The 21,121-nt window shown below is 36.2% G+C and overlaps 1 protein-coding gene across 5 annotated transcripts in view; it reads left to right on the top strand.

The window, feature by feature from the left end:
• baz (par-3 family cell polarity regulator) overlaps window positions 1-21,121 on the top strand; it is a 503,422-nt gene that overhangs the window by 292,240 nt on the left and 190,061 nt on the right. For all 5 annotated transcript variants that reach the window (XM_090412006.1, XM_090412010.1, XM_090412009.1 and 2 more), the window contains exon 10: window positions 15,400-15,539. In XM_090412006.1, the coding sequence (XP_090268132.1) occupies window positions 15,400-15,539 (140 nt within the window). The remainder of the gene's footprint in view (window positions 1-15,399; window positions 15,540-21,121) is intronic.

The following is a 21,121-nucleotide window of genomic DNA, read 5'->3' as shown; positions in this document are numbered from 1 at the left end:
CTTCCGACACAAGGGGGACTACTTCAAAAGTGACAGCAGCCACTAATGTATAGTTCTGAATTTTATAGGTGCATCCTGGGAATTAAATTGTCCCACCTCATATGTCTCAGCATAGAGATTCCTGTAATGCTGTTACTATTCCCATTATCTGTGATACCACAGAAAGAATAGCCAGAACTTTTAAAGAAATATAATCTCTCCATTGCTTTGGAGCCTCATATTGTTTGTTAATAATTATTGACGTACTATGAGATCTGCTGTCATGAAGAACAAGAGAAATATGTCCGTTACAGCAACAGTAGTCAGATATGGCTAGTTTATCATGACTTTGAACAAATTACGCAAAATCACATGGAGGAAAAAAAAAACACTATGCTTCACCACAGCAAATGCAAACTTGACTTATTTTGAATCAGCAGTGAATTTATAAAGCAACTTAATTTTAATAAATATGATTGTATGAGACCTCCTAGCATTTAGGAAACAGTCATTCTTAGACCTCCCATTGAGCAGCCAAGGTTGTCTACCAGCACTTGTAGCAGGAGCCCTGTTAGGACCTCAGACTTGTAGTTTAACATCTTTCACTTATTGTTTGTGTGTGTTTTAATAAATTTAATCGTATCTCTGATGTCTTGTGACAGAGACAAAATTTTAGAACTATTAAACATGAGTTTAATTATTTCTCTGTGTAGTATTAATTGCATAAACCTAATTATCTTTCAGTAGGACTGCTAACTTTTTGGCTAACAAATAGATAGACCATTAATACCACACATAGTAGTTACCTTCACTGAAGTTTCACAAACAAGATGTGGTTTATTTCACTTGTATAGTTTGATCAGAATTAGAGATGATTGTAGCTCTTGTAGTTAATATTTAATAACAATATAATTGTTGGGATATAACACTGTTACATAAACAGATCCTATTACTTTGGCTGTTAAGGTGTACAAAAAACATTTCTAATTTAACTATTCCTCATGGCCAAATGGAGAATATGTCATCATTGTAGTTTGACCGTTTATGGAAAGAGAGCCTAAGATGCTTTTTTTTTTTTTAAGATTGTTCTGTGAATTAGTTTGTGAAAAGAGCCCATATTACTTTCATTCTATTTGTAGATTTTATCCTATTAGGTAAAATCAGATTATATGATAAAATTAAATAAAACAAATAAAGCAGAGAAGAGAGTCTAAATAGATGCATCTATACAATATTCCCCTAACTTGGACCAGTATACACTATGTTGACAAAAGAATTTGTCCACATAGTGTATTACATTTCTAGTACCCAGTGGGACCACCTTTGGCCTGAATGACAGCAACTACCTTTCAGGGTTTGCTTTCAAACAATATCTGATACGTCACAACAGTAATGTTCTTTATTCAAAGCTGTTTCCATTCCTGATGATGATGATGATGATGAATGCTGCTGTGGTCTTGAGCAAATTTGTGTTCTAATTCGTCCCAAAGATGTTTGATTGGGTTGAGGTCTGGACTCTGAGCTGGTCAGTCCAACACTTCTATGTCATTTTGTGGAAACCAATCTCAGACATGCGATGCAATATGGCATGAGACATTGTCATGCTAAAACATGCAAGTGTTGCTGCCAAAGTATTTCCACAGCATCAGAAGCATGAAGTTGTCCAGGATCTGGACAGCCATCAGATGTCATGGTTTTGGGCATGTACACCAATGGCCCAAGCCGATCCAAGCATGTGTGATTCGTTGCTCCACGGAACCCTTTGCCGATCATCTACAGTCCAGGAATGGTGTGACAGACACCGGTCCAGATGTCATTTGGCATTGGGGGGGGGGGGGGGGATGGATCTTTGGCTTGTTCACAGGTGACCTAAAGCATGCAGCTCTCTGTGAACATTTCTAGTGCCGACAAATGTCCATGCAACATCTGCCACTGATGATGTACGGAATGCTCAAATTGCATTTTTCTACTGTGGTAGTACTAACTTTCCATCTACAAATGACATAAGCATTGGTGGATTTCAGTATACTGAGATGGGCAGCACTGTCACAGATAGAAAGACCACAGCTGTGACACCCAACTACCATTCCATGTTGGAAGTTTGTCATTTCAGCTGAATGTGGCATCTTGACATTGAGTACAATGCAAAACATGCAGCACATTCCACCTTTTTATTATCAGACTTATGCAGACACTCCTGAATATTTGCATGGCACATAAGATGTCCAAATACCTTTGTCAACATAGTGTAGCTGCCTTCTGCTTAAAACCTGGAAGTCCATTATTATTAGACCTGAACCAACATTTAAAATCACCTTTCCATGTAAACAGAGGGGATCACTTTAACCTATATTCAATCTTTTGTTTATGAATTTTTAATGGTACTTATGCCATTATAACATTTATTATACACACGTAATCACAAGAATATAATTATATTACACTGCAAATATTTTAACCAGAAACTTACTGGTCGTCACTAGTGTATCAGCATAATCACAAGGTGAAGGTACAATAAAAAACATTAATCCTATTTACAGAGCTTAACCACATGCCAGATGCCACCTAGTGGCTGATTACAATAAAATAAGATTACGATTAGGTCCGAAATTTAAAATTAAGTGATAAGAAATAAAATAAAATTTAATTACATAGTGAAATGAAACAGCATTATATCAAAAAAAAAAAAATAATAATAATAATAATGTCCAACCTCACCATCTCATGGTGCATCCTGTTAGGTATGCACTTGGATACTGAACGAACAAGAATGGGCTGGCAGTTTGGGATTTAGTACCGGCTGGGAAGTTGTCTGGTTAAACAAGGCACCCATTGTCTTCACCAGGAAACCAGGGTGAACAGCAAAAAAGTCAGCTACTGGAACAAATCCTGAAACACACACTAACTTACACCACCAGATTACGAGATCGGTACTATCAACATAAGAAGCCTGAATAGCAAAGAAATGGAGCCAGCTGAGGAATTGGATAAGTACGAGATCGACATAATAGGGGTGACTGAAAAAAAAAGACAAAATCTGGTGAGATTTTTCTGAGCAATAAATACAAAACGTTATATTCAGACAATGACAATCAGAGAAAATAAGGTGTAGCTATAGTATTATTGAACACAAAATATGAGGCTAATCTTCTTGAATGGCAAGCAATGTCAGGTAGAGTGATGTGGACAAATATCAGAATGTGGAACTGGACAATGAGACTTATTTGTGCCTATGTTCCCACAGATGGTTCTACTAAGGTAGAAATGGAGGAATTTTTTGAGGCTATACAGGAAGCAACTGACACAATGAAAAAGGAAAAATTTGTCCTTGTGGTGATCTAAATAGCAGAGTAGGAAATGATTGTCAGACATTCAAAAATATTTTGGGGAAAATTTGGAGAAAAGAGCAAAGCTAATAATAATGGCAATTACCTGTTGGATTTCTGCTCAGGACATGGACAGGTTATCTCTAATACAATGTTCCACCATAAAAATGTGCACAAATTCACATGGAGAGAAGAGACAAGGAATAAGAAAAGTCTCATTGATTATGTTATTTATTGATGATGATGTTTTCCCACTGGTGCAGGACACTAGTGTGTACAGAGGATTTGGAATTGAGAATGATTAACCATTTAGTCTTCAGCAGGATAAAATTGAATTTCATACTGAAAAGAAGAACATGTAAGGATGTTTTAAAGAGAACAAAGTTGAGCAGCTCTCAGATTTAAACTGTAGACTAAAATACACAAACATTATTTAAGAAAAAAAATGGAGTTTGAGAACCAGGAACCAAACTTTGTAGGTTCGGTGGCAAGCTCTGAAGAAAACATCGATTGTTTCATCAAGAGAGGCATGTAGTGAGGTTGTCTGCAAGAATAGAAAAATCAGAAATCCATGGACACAGGAAGTTAAAGAGGCAGTGAAGGAAAAGAAGAAAACATATCAAATGTTCCTAGCAAATAAGTGAGCTTGTGCTCATAGAGAATACAAAGACAAATGTAAGAAAGCTAAACACTGTGTAAAACTAGCTAAACAAAAGTCATGGGAGGACTTTAGCAAGAACATAGAAAATAAATATCAAGAAGGTGGCAAAATATTCTGAAGGTTGTTCAAGAAGCTCAGAAATTGGAGAAAGAGTGCTGCAAAAGGTATTAGAAATGGTAAAGGTGGAGTAATTGCTTCGAAAAATTGCTAAATAAAATGTGCAGTGTTAAAAGACACTCAACAGACATGAAATCAGGAATACATATCCATACTTGAAGTAGAAAAGCCATTAAAAGCCTGAAATGTGGAACGGCAGCTGGAGTAGAAAGATGAAATTCTGCCAGAAATGCTCAAGTATAAAGGTATAAAAGTCTTGCAGTGGTTGCACTGCATAGTTCAGAAAGCCTGGACAGAGGGACGAATTCCAGATTATTGGAGTAGAGTGCTCAGAGTACCCATATATAAAAAGGGAAATAAAACTGAATGTCAGAATTACAGAGGTATTTCTCTATTGAGTGTTCCTATTAAGGTATATACAAGTATAATTCAGAAAGGGTTGAGGAAGACTGTGGAAGGGAAGCTTGGTGAAGAACAAGCTGGATTCAGGCCAAATAGAGACTGTTAGGATCAGATTTTCACTTTACAACAAATAGTTGAGAAATTGTGGGACTATAACAGAGATCTGTATTTAAGTTTTGTAGATCTGGAAAAGGCACATGACAAGGTGTCAAGAGAAAAGCTATTCCAAACACTATAGTTGTATGGTGTCAATGTGGCATTATATCAAGCAATACTTTGTATTTATTTCAGTTGTAAGTCAGCAGTTAGAATTGAAACAAATACAGGAAGATGGTTTTATGTTAAATCTGGTGTCAGTCAAGGATGTACATTGTCCTCTCTGATATTTGTTATCTATATGGATCACATTATAAAGGAAAGTGGTATTAAACCTGATATCAAAATTTGAGATGTTAATCTCAGCTCTTTAGTTTATGCAGTTGATGTTATACTTCTAAATAAATCCACTACAAGTATGCAAGATTCCCTCACTAAATTGAATAACTATTGTAATAGGTATGGTATGAAGATCACCAATAAAAAGACCAAGACAATGAAAATAGGCAGAAGCATTGAAAATATCAACTGCATTGTGAATGGAGAACCTATAGAACAAGTAAAAATTTCAGCTACTTAGGCATGATTTTTAATCAAGATGGTAAATTAAATATGGAAATAGACAACAGAATCAGTAAAGCTGGTATGGTAGGAAGTAAACTGAATAAATTGATATGGAATAAGAGCAAAAGTAGTGAAAACACTAAATTAGCTTTATACAAACATTGTTCAAATCAATTTTAATTTATGGATCTCACAGATAGGTTAGAAAAAATAAAATACTTGACGAAAATTTGAGACCGCAGATATGAGAATCCTGAGAAAGATTAGATGTGTGAACAGATGGCATCAGTGGCAATATCATATTAAAAACAAGGATATTAGAAAAGAACTTAACATTTTTAATATCTAGAAATGTGTTAGCAGAGCTAATCTAAGGTGGTATGGTCACTTAAACAGAATGGAAGAGGAAAGATTAGTAAAACAAGTGTTCTCTGCCAGGTTGGCAGTAAAAAGACCCAGAGGAACATCAAGATATAGATGGCTTGATGTAAAAAATGCCTGAGAAGATAGAAATATAAGATCTGATGATGTTGGAGTCTTCATAGGTAACAGACTGATTTGGAGGAAAAGTGTAGTTAGGAAGTTAGTAACGACGTAAGTTTTTCATGTTGTATTGTCATATCCTATACATCCCTTGGGGGTACATATCAGGAATTTGGTGATGATGATAATAAAAATAATAATTAAAATGAATGGGGGGGACGTTATTTCCTGTCATTATTACACTGCCCAAATCTTGACAATAGAGAGACAGTCATTCCGATTTAAATTTGGGCAGCATAGAAATCCTTCAGCACTCTCTTTAAATAACCACTCAAACCTAAACCTGCAGTGATGTAAAAGGCGATTATTGGACTATAAAATATCAGTCAGTGTCCACTTCGTGCTGAGTAAGCCAGATTTTTTAGGTTATTGTTGTTAATATAAGTTTGGTGTTCTTGTAATTGTTTTTCAGCAGAACATCCTGTTTGTCCAGAGTATGAACGGAGACACTCACATTGAACTTGATAAATACTGGGGATGGGTGGGAGGCTCATTATCTTTTGTGGATGATAATCAAGAGGAGATTTTGTGTATAGGAGTAAAATAGTGAGAACTAAATTATATTTTTGGAATCTTAGCAGTCATCTCAGAGATGCCTGTGATATGAGATAGGGACTTGCCGTACAGGTTCAGGGGTTGTTGACAATGGGCTTGTAAGAGTCCAAGATGCATTTAAAGTTCTCTCAGGTGGATGCCCATTCTATAGTGAGATGCACTGGATGGTGTTCATTTCTTGTTGGAGAACTTGGGATTTGGAGCAGATGACATGTGCTCTGTTGAGCAAAGATTTGAAGATGTCTGTTTTTTTTTTTTGAGATGGATGATGTGCTTAGTTTTGCTGCATGTACTGGCCTGTGAAGATAGGTTTACATGAATAGAAGTAGCAAGTATTCCAGAAGGGTTATTGGAAAGGAAGATGTCTAGGAAGGCTAATTTTTCTATAATGAAGTTGATGCATGGGTATAGCCTGTTGATTTTGGTTAAAAAGGTAAGTAGGATTCTTCTGAATCCAGGCAAATGCGTCGTCTACGTATCATACCCAATAGAAAGGTTTGGGTTGTATTGAAGAGAACAGCAATTCTTGAAGATGCTCTTAGTAGAAGTTAGCAATTGCACGTGATAAAGAGCTTCCCATAGTGGTTTATAGAATTAGTTCCTGCAGATGAAATAGCCTGAGTGCATGACAATTTGAGCATTTCATTTCAACTATGTCTGGTGGAAACTCATCTAATAACGGCTGGAGAATGTCAGCCAGAGGTACACTAGTAAATAAAGGCTGGATATCAAAACTAATCATGAGGTCTTTAAGTTGAAGGGTTATGTTTTTTGTTTGTTTTTTTGTCAAAATCTGATGAATACAAAATACAACTGAAGTATCTGTTTCAGTGTACTGAATTTTTGTACTGTACAGTGCCCATTAACTAATGAGACAACAATTACTATATCAAAACAAACAACTATATTTGAATTGTCAGTTACACAGATTCAAAATAATCTCTCTCTCTCTCTCTCTCTCTCTCTCTTCAACTCCACACAACATTTACATCTGTCGTACAGGTGTTTGAAGGCATGGTAGATGTCCAGAATGAGAACCTCCTTCAATCTCTGGGTCACTCCACATTTGATGTCCTTGTTGTTGTTGAATCACTCTACTTTCAAGGCACACTTCATCTTTGGGAAGAGGAATAAGTCTATGGGAGCCAAACAATCACATAGATGGATTCAAAGCCAGAAACTGCTTCACAGGCAGGGCACAGTGCACGGGCGCATTGTCATACAACAGAAACCAATTGTTGTCGTAGAACAGTTCTTTCCTGACACATTGCATGCAGGTGTGCAGATGTTGCATTACTGCTAAATAATACTGACTGTTTCCTCAGTAACAAATTTGCAGTGGATAATTCCAGCAGCATCAAAAAAAAAAAAAAAAAACACTGTCTCGACACGTGATTTTCACAACCTGACTTTCTTCTGCCAGGGAGAAGACCTTCCATGGCATTCCATGCTCTGGCATTTTATTTCAGGATCAAACTGAAAGCATCAACTTTCATCACTGGTGATAATTCTTTGTAACACATGTTCTTGATCAACTGCATGGATGAAATTTTGACAACATACAACCCAGTGCTCTCTCTCTGTTTGTTTGTCAATATGTACATCACAAACCTTGAACAAATCTTCCTCTTGTGCAAATCTCTTTCTAAGATTAATCTGGCCATTTCCTTACTGACACTAAGCTGTACAGCGAGTAACCTGGAGGTAGTATTGTACACTAGTGATTATTCATCTGTCATGGGCAACAGTTTGCCTAGCTTTCACCCAATTTTCATTTATCCATGCAGTAATTGGCAGTTCACAGCATGGTTCATTCTGCAGAGACTCCCTCCCCTCTTTAAATGTTGAAAACCAGCAGAACACCAGTGCACAGCTGATGCAGTCAATCACTGTAACCTTTTTTTTTTTTTTAGGGCTTGGTACTTCTGTAGCAGTTTTTCCTAATACAGAAAAATTTTATCACAGCTCTTTGCTCCAAGACACAACTTCTGATATGCTCCACTCGCACACTCTTACTTCAATGTTGCCACACGAAAGTTGGTGTGTCACCTGACTCGAAAGTTGCAACTGCAATTACAACACACTCCTAGTGGTCAAAACTATAAACACATTTATTGCTTTTATTCAAAGGGCTGTCCTGTAAAAAAAAATCAATCTCATTACTTGACAGGCACACTCTTGTCTACTTAACACACAGTGTATTAGGTAGACAAGATTTCATGTACAGTTATCCTCTCTTTCAGTGTAATTGGAGGTGAACAGCATTCATTGTATTATGTTTATGGCATTATCTATTGTTTTGAGGTAACTTAAATTACACTATCTTGATTTTGACTTACATTAAGGTCCTCTGGACTGTATACATATATACACAGTACATTCAAAAAGCAATTATTACCATGTTACTGTAGGTTACATAATGTCAGATATCAATTAACCAGCATTGCCTGATCCCTTATGGTGAAAAAAAATATATATTAAATTCATTACATCAGCCATACAGAAATTACTATTAATTACATCCAGTTGCAATTATTTCATCCCCTGTATATTACAGTAATCATTCATAGCTTTGGAGTCCTAGTAATTCTTTGCATGAAGTCTAGGTATTGTATTTAGCCTAGAGTCCTGGAGGTTTAAGTTACTTGCTGTCCTTTTTAATTGGTGTAAAACTCTTAAATTTTAACTAGTGAATAGCTGATGTGATTGTCAGAATTTTTGTTTGTAGATAAATGAGATACTCTAGCCAAACTGAGAGTGAGCATTGTTGTCAGAAGCATCTATGTTGACCAAATCTTCAAAATTTTGAGATGATCATTGTTTAGGTTTTATTGGTTTATAATGGTTTCAAGAGCTTCTTTAAATTTTCATTCATAATGAGCTCTTGTTTTTTAGGAGTTGTGTGCCTTTCCTGTTAGTTCCATTGGAATATTTCCAGAGCATGATTGGAATGACATGTTTTCCCTACAGTGGATAAAACAGATATAGTTTTTTGTTCTTTTATAGTATTGACGCTGAATCCAATTTTACCTATGTATGGAAGGTTACATGTACATTTAATTTGATACGTTCCTTGATGTGAGAGGGTAGGCAGAGGGGGTCCTGGGATACTGCATAAATGTTTCAATTTTGTTGAGGGTTTAATGGTATTGTAGATGTTATTCTTCCATCCATTCCTCCCATCAACACCCAACACAGTAACTGGATGTTAATAACAGGAATTCCTGTTAGGCTGATGTAATGAATTGAATTTTTATTATTCCCCCCCCCCTCCCCTCACTGCAAGGGATCAGTCTAAGCAGGTTAAATCAGACACCATATATCCTGCTGTTGTGGTGCAGTGCTAATTGCTTCAGAATGTAGTATTTATACACAAATTCCTGAAGATGACCATTAATGTAATGGTCAAAATGTGGAAGATAATGCTGTGATAGTTATTTATCTCAAAGCAGTAGTTGACTCCATAAATCTGTTATATACATTGATTGTGTTTTGTTTTCCTTTTACTTGATGCTGTATAGAAAGGTAACAAAAACTATTGCTTTCTGTTTTCAGGGCCAAAATAAATTGTTTAAAGACATTGATATGTAATGGACTTCAGAAATTAATTAGTAGGACTGAATTGTATTAAAATCCTTTTTCTTTCCTTGTAATCATAAATTACCATGCTTCTTTTTGAAGGGGAAAAACTTTTTCTGGTTATGAGAATTACTCTGCCTGAATTAGTGTAATAAATTCACCAGATAGAAATCATTGTGGGAGGAAAGTCACTAGTAGGTGTTCATTAATGTTAAAAAAAAGGGATTAACAAGTGTTATTATGGTTGAGAACTGAAAATTGACTAAGGAGAATGCCAAAGTGGACAAACAAAATGAAACGAGGCTGGTAGATTATATCTTGAAGTCAGGTGATATCCTGATTTCAAGATATAACGTTAACTAGAAAATTAGAATGAATTCTTTTTGAAGAATCATCTACAAAGGTTTTAGCCATGATAGTTCAAAGAGGAGCCAATGAATGAAACGATAGTACATGAAATGTAAAAATCATTAAGTAGCACTTGGAATGTGGTAACCTGTTTATGCTAAAGTGCAGACAAGTTATCATATAGTGATTATATTGATATGGTAGACATTTCGGTACAAGTGTTGTAATAATATAGCACTCACCTGAGTAATTTGAATCGCAAGTCAACCTTTCTTCTGGTGTGTGTGTATGTGTGCGCGTATTTATATAAATATTCTGTGTTTGTAATTGTAGTTCTAATGATGCCTTAGAATAATTAGACAGAAAAGTGTTTTTTTTTAGCGAGGGGAGGTAGACAGAATATCATCATCATCAAATTCCTGACATGTACCCTCAAGGGGTACATGTCAGGGATATCATGATAGTACTACATGAAGAACTTACATCATTACTAACTTCCTATCAACAATTTTCCTCCAAATCAATCTACTATCTGTCAAGACTCCAACATTATCAGATCTTATATTTCTTTTGTCTAAGGCACATTTTACTGTAGACAGAATATCTATAATGCAAATCATGAAAGCAGCAGTAATCTAATTGATATTATGCCAATAAAAAAAAATGAGGCTGGTAGATTATATCTTTAAGTCTATGTATTATATATATACAGGGTGCCCATAATTAAACTTCCCCTATTCAGAGCCTTATGTAGCTTGATCTAATAACCAGGATGTAACCAAATTTAGTAGGATGTAACCAAATTTAGTAGGAAGATTAATCAAGACAGGAGAATAAAAAAAAAAAGTTAATAAAGTTCTGGATAGGGGGAATATTAAGCCAAAAATTTGCATAAAATGAACTTGAACATCTGTTTTGCTGGCATAGAGAAAACTCCACAAACACATTCCTGTTGATGGTCGTTCAACACGTGCCTCACTTTAACCTTATTGAATATTACTTGTAAAGTTATTTTAATTTAACGAGTGGAATGCATCAACTGCTCTTTTTGAGTTTAGAACCTGCCAAAACTTGCATATACCCTCTGTCCAAAAAAGAAACCGAACTTTTGTTTTAGCAAATAAAACACAGGCCAATTATAATTATTCAAATCATTTATTTCAATCAATATACTCTCCCTCAGCTTCGATACAGCATTTAGCATGGTCAATTAATTTGTTAAATGAGTTTTTTTATGTCAGTTTTTGGGATACTGTTGAGGGTCGTGATTACTGCTGCTTAAACGTTTTCAATGGGGTCGTGTCGTTTTCCTTTCATCGGCAAATGAAGTCAGGGAAAGAGAAAGAAGTCATAGGGTGCTAAATCAGTTTAATATGGCGAGTGATTCAACAAACAAACTTGGTTTTTACTCAAAATCTGTCTTACAATGCTCAAACGATGAGATGATGCATTATCTTGCAAAAGTGACCAGCTGCCTGCATCATGATATTCATGCTGTACGCAACAAATTCTCGCTATCAATCGCTTCAAAACTTTGAGATAAAACTCACCATTGACTGTTTGGCCAGGTGGAAGGAATTCTTTGTGGATAATGCCCTTGGAATCGTAGAAACAAATCAGCATTGTCTTTTTGACTTCTCCAAGCGACTTTTTTTTGGATGCCCCTCTTCTGGTGGTCTCTACTCAGCACTCTGCCACTTTGTTTCAGGTTCATACTCAAAACGCCATGTTTCATCACCAGTAACAATCGTTTCAAGGAAGTTTGAGTCCTTACGAGCGGTTTTAATGAGGTCCTTGCAGTGTTCAATTTGATGCATTTTTTGGTCGTTGGTCAACTCATGGGGAACAAATCGCGAATTTAATTTACGAAGGTCCAAGTTTGGGCCTTCGTAAATTGATTCTGTGCACAGTTGATTTTGGAATCCCCAATTTATCTTCAATCAATTTTCGAGTCCAGTCAGCGACTAGAGGAAATTTTTCTAAGCCTTTTTTTGACCGGTTCCCGAGTTAGTCGATCTCTGGCACAGGCAAGTAGGTTTTTCCTCCCGGAAACTCGGGTTTTTCGTCCTGTAAACTCGAGAAAATCGACCGTAGAACCCACATTATAGACAATTTAGGGTTTTCTTTGATGAAATCACACACTTTTTGGATGCTAACTTCGCTCAGTCTAGTTTTTGGACGGTCCTGCTTTTCGTCGTCCTCAAGCATCTCATGACCATTTTGAAATCGCTTAAACCATTCATAAACTTGAGTACAGGATAAGCATTCAGTACTGTATGCTTTTTGAATCATTTGATGCATTTTGGTAAAATTTTTACCAAGTTTAACACAAAAGTCAATTGCAGCTCTTTGTTTGAAAGTCATTTACCAACCGTTTGTCAAAACACACACTGTCACTCTTTGCACTATAACTTGGCTTCTAATGAAACATTATAAGCAGTTGACACAACACTAATGAAGGTTGCCGCTTTCGACAACAAAAAGATACAACAGGTGGTGCCACTAGTTTCTTCTATTTTCTAAAAGTTCAGTTTCTTTTTGGACAGAGGGTGTAAAGGTTCTCTCTCAGCTAACTCAGTTAAATCGATGATTTGGAAGTTTGAAGAAACATTATTTTTGGAAGTTCAGTTTGGCAGAGGATGGAAACCAGTGCCACCATGGGTAATTGAAGAGGTTGCTCTCGCGACTGCCAACAGACAGATCACATAAAAAAAGTTTTAGCTGGTTAATTGGATATGTCATTTTCTGCAGTATGTAAAGTCCTGTGCAAATAATTAGATTTTATCCATACAAGATCAGCTGCATTAGAGTAGCTGCTACACACAATGAAAGTGACTGGTATTTGTTCTGATGTTTCTGGTCAGATTGGAAGTCGATGATGCTTAGCCTTGGAAAATTCTGTGCTGAGATGAAGTGCATTTTTATCCAAACAGGACTGTAAACATCCAAAATTGTCAAATTTGGGCTTCCAAATTACCCCGTGCTCTCCAGGAACTCCCATTACATTCATCAAAAATTACCGTTTGGTGTGGTTTCACAGAAGATTTAATAATATTGCCATTCTTTTTTTGAGGACTTCAATAGGATCAGTAACTTGTTCCATTACTGCATGGAAATACCATGATATGCTGAACAGTTTCATTAAACGATGATGTCTGGACGCAACCATTTTTATGCAAGATAGCGCCTACCTCCCACATTACATGACCATTTCAGCAGCTTCTATGGTATCACTTCACAGAAGAAAGAGTGCTTAATTGCTTCTTTCCAGTTGCATGACCATCACGCTCCCTGATTATCACGCTCCATGCGATTTTTGGTTGTGGGGTTCCTGAAGGCCAGCATCTATCGTGGCAGTGTCTTGAACTTGATAGCCTTATTGAATGTTCATCACATACTGTGATGAACATTCCTTCAGATATATTATGTTCTGCTGTTGAGAATGCTGTGTATAGGATGCAATTTCTAGTACATGAGAACAGTTGCCACATTGAATGAGGTCTTCTCTCATGTGGGTGAACTTAATGTGCTTGAGTTGTGCAACAGGATTTTCACAACTCTTGCTCTCCAGTAACTTTAATACTGTAATTACTGTGCTAAATCAAATTGATATTAAATGTTTTATTGCTGTGCTATAAGTGCAACACATAAAGGTAATCTTTCATTTGTATCTCCATTTCAACTTGCTTTTTTACATTGTATTGTGCCATATTTCCTTTATTGGTGACTTTTCAAACTGAAATTTTTTTTTTTTTTTTTTAATGTAGAATCCTTCTTTCCATGTCTTAATTAGTCTCCCTACCAAATTTGGTGACGTTCCATTTGTTAGATCAAGCTATATAAGGCTTTGAATCGAGGAAGTTTAATTATGGCCATCATATATGTGCATGTGTGTGTGTGTGTCTGTTGTGGAGTTTTAGCTCTAATAATGCACCTTAATACAAAATAACATTCTTTATTTAAATGTGCAATTTCAGAATACAAATCATTCTGAAATCTTTCATGAACGTTGTACATGCATGAAGTTGTGCAAAATTAAATGTATAACTATTTTTCTCAAATACTGACTACCACTAAGAAATCACTTGGTACATCAGGGTATAAAGGGATAGGAATCTACACTAAATTACTCAAACTGAGCAAGTAGTTGACTTCTTTGGACTTAATTGTCATTAAGTCCAAAGATTAATTATACATGTGCTCAGCATTTTCCTTGAGAACTTTCAGGTATCCTGTAAACTTAAATTTCACAACCAACAGTTCTAGTATCTTTATATTATATTCTGTCATTATCTGGATTAGCCTAGGTTTGCCTAAATTATTATTGTACATGAATTATTTATTTTCAGGATTTTTTTTTTTTGTGTGTGTGTGTGTGTAACTGCCCGCAACTTGATAAATACAATGATTAGAATGGGAAGGATTCATAGACACTCAAAGGAAATTTTTGAGTACGTGAACAACCATTTTGAATAGATAACTATCAACTATATTATTTGCTATATTTACTAGTGAAATATTTGAAAAATATATAGAATACTAGCATCATTCTGCCATGGAAAATAATGAATGTCAATCAGTGTAATGTTGATCCTAGACTATCAGTATAGCATTTTCATTGTCCTAAGCACTGAAATCTTGTAACATAAGGATATTACAGTATATGTGCTTTCTTTTGTAAATTCATTTTTCTTATCTTTAAACATGATACTAAAATCATATTTACAGTGTAAGATTTAAACTGATGATTGGCCATTACATTTTCACACATTATTTGAAAACGCTGCCAAGTGCATAATGGGTTCTTTGTATGTGATTAGTTTAGAGAATCACATGGAGGCTTCAGTTATGCTTTACCATTTCTGACTGCTTTTTGACAAATGATTAGGATCCTCCAGTTTCTTTATTATCCTCCCTATAGCATTATAGTCCTCGTCTTCCCAATTGTGGATATTACTGGTATCCGTAGTTGGGGGAGGGGAAGGAAAGAAACACTTAATAAATGCCAATTTACCAAGGCCTTACTTTACAGAATTCTTAGTCAACTGTATTTTAACTACTGCCCTGAATATTTTATTTGAGTAACTTAGTTAAATATTTTGTAAATGTAAATGTTAATCTTGTATTTACAAAATACTTCATATTTTGTAAATTCATTTATTGTTTATTGGTAGTGAATTGTAATTTCACAGACTTATGATCATTTCTTTCTCTTTCTGCTTATAATAGGAGCTGATGGCCTGGGTTTCAGCATAACTACAAGGGATAATCCTGCAGGTGGGAATTGTCCTATTTATATTAAAAATATTCTACCAAAAGGGGCTGCTATTGAAGATGGCAGACTAAAGCCTGGGGATCGTCTTCTAGAGGTGAGAGCAACTTTCTTGTATAAGTATCTTTGCTTTCAAGAATTTTTCTTCTTTGGTTTTTCTAATGAGTCATAACTGGAATTCTTTATGTATGTACTGGATGGCCACCAGACTAAAAGAACACAAGCAGGCCAAAAATGAAACCTTATAAGATAAGATATTTCACAAATGTTTGTTTGTTTACACTCGAGTAAACTGCATGAAAACAGGAATGTGATTTTGTGTTAAGTATAATCTATTTTCCTATCTGTTGGAGAGGGGGGGGGACTGCAACAGTTACATTTCATCCATAGTTGTAATATAATATGGTGACATACCGTTCAGCTACTTGTATATAGAAATATGACTTTTTTTTTCGTGTTATCTCCGAGTATCTACTGATGAGATATCTACTGACTAGGTATCTACTGATACCTAGCTCCCACTAATGAGATTACAATACAGGACATTCAGAGGTTGCTTATCGTTAAGGTACTGCACTGCATTGAACCAAGATACAACATAGTGCTGTCTGGCAAGTAGAGCCAAAGGAAGTCAATATCCTAGAGAAATTAAGTTAGCATTGGGAGATTTTTTCTGATACTTCACAAGATTTTCAAAACACTGATAGAATTATATTGAATTGTAATGGTTTTATGAAACAATAGAATCAGGTTTTTTGAGTCATCTGTTATAAAAAAAAAAAAAAATCACAAACATTCAGATCTAGAATGTAATGAACAGTATGCTTTTCACCTAGACTGTACCATATTCATTTGATACTGACATCTGCATATGACTGTTATCATCAGCATTGCCACTTTCTTGATATGCACCCATGAGGGGTGTACAGGCTACTATGACAATTTTACATGATTAACTTGACATTAATACTAATCTTTTATGAAGTTTTCCTCCAAATTAGTGTATTACTCAGCAGCACTCCAATATTGTTCTATCTAACATTTCATTCTTCTAAGGCACCTCTGGCTGAATTGATCCCCTTGGATCATGGTCTTCAGCTGGGCCTTTTTCCTGCATCAAACACCTGTTTTTCTAACCTTTCTTCTCCCATTCTGCTTAACTGACCAATACCACCTTAAGTTAGTTCTGCTCATACATTCCTGAATGCAAACAATGCCAAGTTCCTTCCTAATGTCTTGATTTTTAATATGATTCTGTCATTGATGTCATCTGTTCCGTCCTGAAAAAATTGCAGAACGGAACTTTTTTCTAAGAACTCTTACCTGGAGGGGGGGGGGGGTCTCTAACCTTTGATTAAGTGTTTTATTTCTAACCCAACTCTTAGATCCATAACTAAAAACTGGTTTGAACAGTGTCTTGTATACTGGAAGTTTAGTGTTTTGGCTAATTTCTTTCTCATTCCATATAAATTTATTCAGGTAGCTACCAGCTATACCAGCTTTGCTTTCCAGATTTAACTTGCCATCTTCACTAAAATTGTGCCTAAATAGCTGAAATATTTTACTTGTTGTATAGGTTCTCCATTGAGAATGAAACCAAAGTTTTATACGTTTCTTCCTATTTTCATAGTTTTGGTCTTTTTGTTTGCTGATTTTCATGCCAGATTTGTTACAGCTGTTATACAATTTAGTTAGAGAATCCTGGAAACTTGCATACTAGATGTTTTTAAGAGTACATTATCATCTGCATAAAGCAAACAGGTAAGTTTGATATATCCAATTCTAATATCAGGTTTAATGCCACTTTCTTTTTAGTGTGATCCATATGGATAATGAATAAGAGTGGGGATAATGTGTCTCCTTATCTTCCCACTCATCTTACATCAAAACATCTTCCTGTATTTCCTTCAGTTCTAATTTCTGACTTAGAACTTAAATATAGGCTGTCTTGCTCACTCTCTGTAATGTTCAATTTACCAACTGTTGTGTTATGAAAAGCTTTTCTCTGGGCACCTTGTTATATGTCTTTTCCAGATATACAAAACTTAAGTACAGGTCCTTGTTATATTGTTATATTCCTGTGATTTCTTAACTATATGTTGTAAAGTCCGCGTTTGGTTTTTCCTGCGTTTGGGTCCGCGCGGTTAGCCTAGTGGCTATGCGCTTCGCAACCATATGCCTGGGGAAGGAGTGTCCTAGGTTCGATTCCCGTCGGTGATGTGAGGAGCTGAAGGATCTTACTCGGCCATAGCCAAGTTAGCCAATCTTGGGCGTGAACAGCAAGGTTTTTTCCTCAGTTTATTCTGGGGTTTTTCATCCCGCAAAGCAGGCAAACTGGCCTTGAGAACTTAACACTACAGGCCATAGGATATACTGCAGCATAGGGCTGACCACCTTATCCTGTAAACGGATTGAGGTCTGATGATCAATGGCCCTCGACACCGCAAGGTAAAAGAGGGTGTAAAGAAGATGAGATGAGATGTTGTAAAGTGAAAATCTGAACTTGACAACCTCTGTTCTTCCAGAAACTACTATACGTTGGAAGTTTTTCCACTTCGTTACACTATAAATTAAAGATGCCAAAAAATTATGTTCTCGGTTTAATCTTTTATCCAAGTGTAAGTAAACAAAATATGCGCCTGAAGTAACTTCAGGACTGAGCAACTTGTATATAGAGGCTAATGACCTCGCATCACTTGCCTTAGTATCCCATAATGCGAAGCACATATCCTCACAGGCATGTATAATGCTATGTTATAGGAAGGGTCACTGCCCAGACCAGTTTTGACCTTTATTGAGGTCTCTTCAGTGGTGAGCTATAAGGGCTAGTGTGAGCCCTTTGTTAAATTTTTCTGAAATTTGAGAGCCCATTGTTCTTCTTGTTTGCTTTTTTATTTTGTCAAAAAAAAAAAAAAAGAATTTTTTTTTAAACATATTAAGCGATAAACTCAATACGGTACCCTAATAAAAATTAGTCTATTATAGCCTAACTTGTATATTGTTTGGAATTATTGTTTCAACATAACTATAACGAATGCACCCAAGTTTGAAAATAAAATAAGCACATGCACTATCTTTACCCTTCTCCCTTCTGGTAGCCAATCGTATGGTAAAACCAGTAGCCAATCAAATGTTTTATAAAAGATTTCATTCTTATTATATTTTGATAGTTAGAATATGTTTTTCTTATGTAAGATAAATTAACACAGTTGATTGTTTGCAAATATTTCATGTTCATCATCATCAAATTCCTGCCATGTACCCTCAAGGGGTGTACAGGATATGATAGTACTACATGAAAAAAATTACATCATTACTAACTACCTATCTACAATTTTCCTCCAAATCAGTCTGTTACTTGTCAAGACACCAACATTATCATATCTTATATTTCTATTGTCTAAGGCACTTTGTACCGTATCAATCCACCTATATATTGGTCTTCCTCTGGGTCTTTTTCCTGCCAACCTGGCAGACAACACTTGTTTTGCTAATCTTTCCTTGCCCATTCTGTTTAAGTGACCATACCACCTGAGATTAGCTCTGCTAACGCATTCCTGGATGCTGACAATGTCAAGTTCTCTCCTAACATCCTCGTTTTTAATATGATATTGACATTGATGCCATCTGTTCACACCTATAATCTTTCTCAAGACTCTCATATCTGTGGTCTCTAGTCTTTGGTCAAGTGTTTTACTTCTGACCCAGCTCTCAGATCCATAAGTTAAAACTGGTTTGAACACTGTCTTATATATAGCTAATTTAGTGTTCTGACTAACTTCTCTCCTATTCCATATGAATTTATTCAATTGACTTCTCGCCATACCAGCTTGGCTGATTCTGTGGTCTATTTCTTAATTTAATTTACCATCTTCACTAAAAATCGTGCCTAAGTAGGTGAAATGTTTTACTTGTTCCACATTTTCTCTGTTCACATTGCAGTTGAAATTTTCAACAATTCTGCCTATTTTCATTGTCTTTGTCTTTTTAATGCTGACGTTCATACCATATCTATTACCACAGTTATTCAATTTAGTCAGAGAATCTTGCAGACTTATAGCATATTTATTTAGAAGTATAACATCATCCACATAAAGCAAAGAGCTGACATTAACATCTCCAATTTTGATATCATGTTTAATACCACTTTCCTTCATAATGTGATCCATATAAATAATGAATAACAGGGGGATAATGTACATACTTATCTCACACCAGATTTAACATTAAACCATCTTCCTGTACTTCCTTCAATTCTAACTGCTGACTTACAACTCAAATAAAGACCAAGTATTGCTTGATATAATGCCCCATTGACACCATATAACTGTAGCGTATTGAATAGCTTCTCTCTTGGCACCTTGTCATATGCCTTTTCCAAATCGACAAAACTTAAATACAGATAGCCAGCCTGGCTGCCCGAGTGGTTAGCGTATCCGCTCTCCAGCCAAAAGGCTGCGGGTTCGAATCCCGCGTGGGCATGGATATTTGTGATTGTCTTTGGAAATACAGGGTGTTCGGGATAAATTTGACAGTTTCGTAAGGAAAAAGAAAATCTTCTTTGTATCTATTAAATTTAATGAATTGACAAAAAAACATTACAGGCAGAGTTAATTACAATACTATCAACAAGATTTACTCAAAATAACCACCATTAGCATTGATCACAGCTTCAATTCTGCTTCGGAACCTCGAACAAGCTGATGCTACAGTCTCCCTGGGAAGGGCCGCAAAAACTGTTTTAATTTTATCCATTAACTGGGCTTTTGTATTACTGGAAGTGCGATTGGTGTCTTTTTCAACTGCGCCCCATACAAAATAATCCATGGGGTTAAGGTCTGGGGAGTTTGGAGGCCAAACATTTGGACTGGTGAAGTTGTAGAAATTTTCAGACAACCATTTTTGACTTTTCCCAGAGGTGTGGCAAGGGGCCGAATCCTGCTGCCATACATACGGCCTACCATTGGCTACCCTTGTTATCCAGGGCTTGACTACAGTTAGCAACTCCACGAACAAAGCCCGAATTCCAATGCCAGGGTTTTTCAACACCTGTTCCTGCAGATTTGCGAGTCATTTACTCGCAAATCTGCAGGAACAGGTGTTGGAGGAGGCATCCTTAGATGACAGGAAAAATCTCATCCCACATTCGGAAGGGTTCAAGACGATTGAGGCAGTGCTGCAGTACATTAGTGAGCAGGAGGAAGTGACGCCAGCTGATATCACCTGCTTGCGTAAATGGAGGGACATTGCGTTGCGGAAGAGGGCTAAAAGGGTGAAGCAGTCATCTATCAAGGACTTTTTCAAACTTGCAGTTTGAAAACGTCCTTGATAGATGACTGCTTCACCCTTTTACCCTAAGTTTTCACCCTAACCTTCTATTTTCATACCCAAGTCTTCCCATGACTTTTGTTTTGCTACCTGAAAAGTAAGACTGTAAGTTTTGACTCTTTCATCTTAGGCCTACATTTTCACATTTGTGTGAAAAGGTAGGCCTAGAACTCTGGCCTATCCGACTTTTGTGTTATCCAGCCTGCACTTCTGCCACATTAGGCTGGATAGTCTAGAGTCTACTGTATTGATATTATTAAGAGAGAGATGTCCAAGGAATCTGGGACTCATCGAGGGAGGCCACATACTACATGCACCAGCTATCATACTTATTCTTGAATTCATTCATAC

This window comes from Typopeltis vanoorti, chromosome 22 (assembly GCF_054136105.1).
Source record: "Typopeltis vanoorti isolate ZY-2024b chromosome 22, IOZ_Tvanoo_1.0, whole genome shotgun sequence".
Lineage (NCBI taxonomy): Eukaryota > Metazoa > Arthropoda > Arachnida > Uropygi > Thelyphonidae > Typopeltis > Typopeltis vanoorti.
This window is presented reverse-complemented; position numbering and strand designations above follow the sequence as displayed.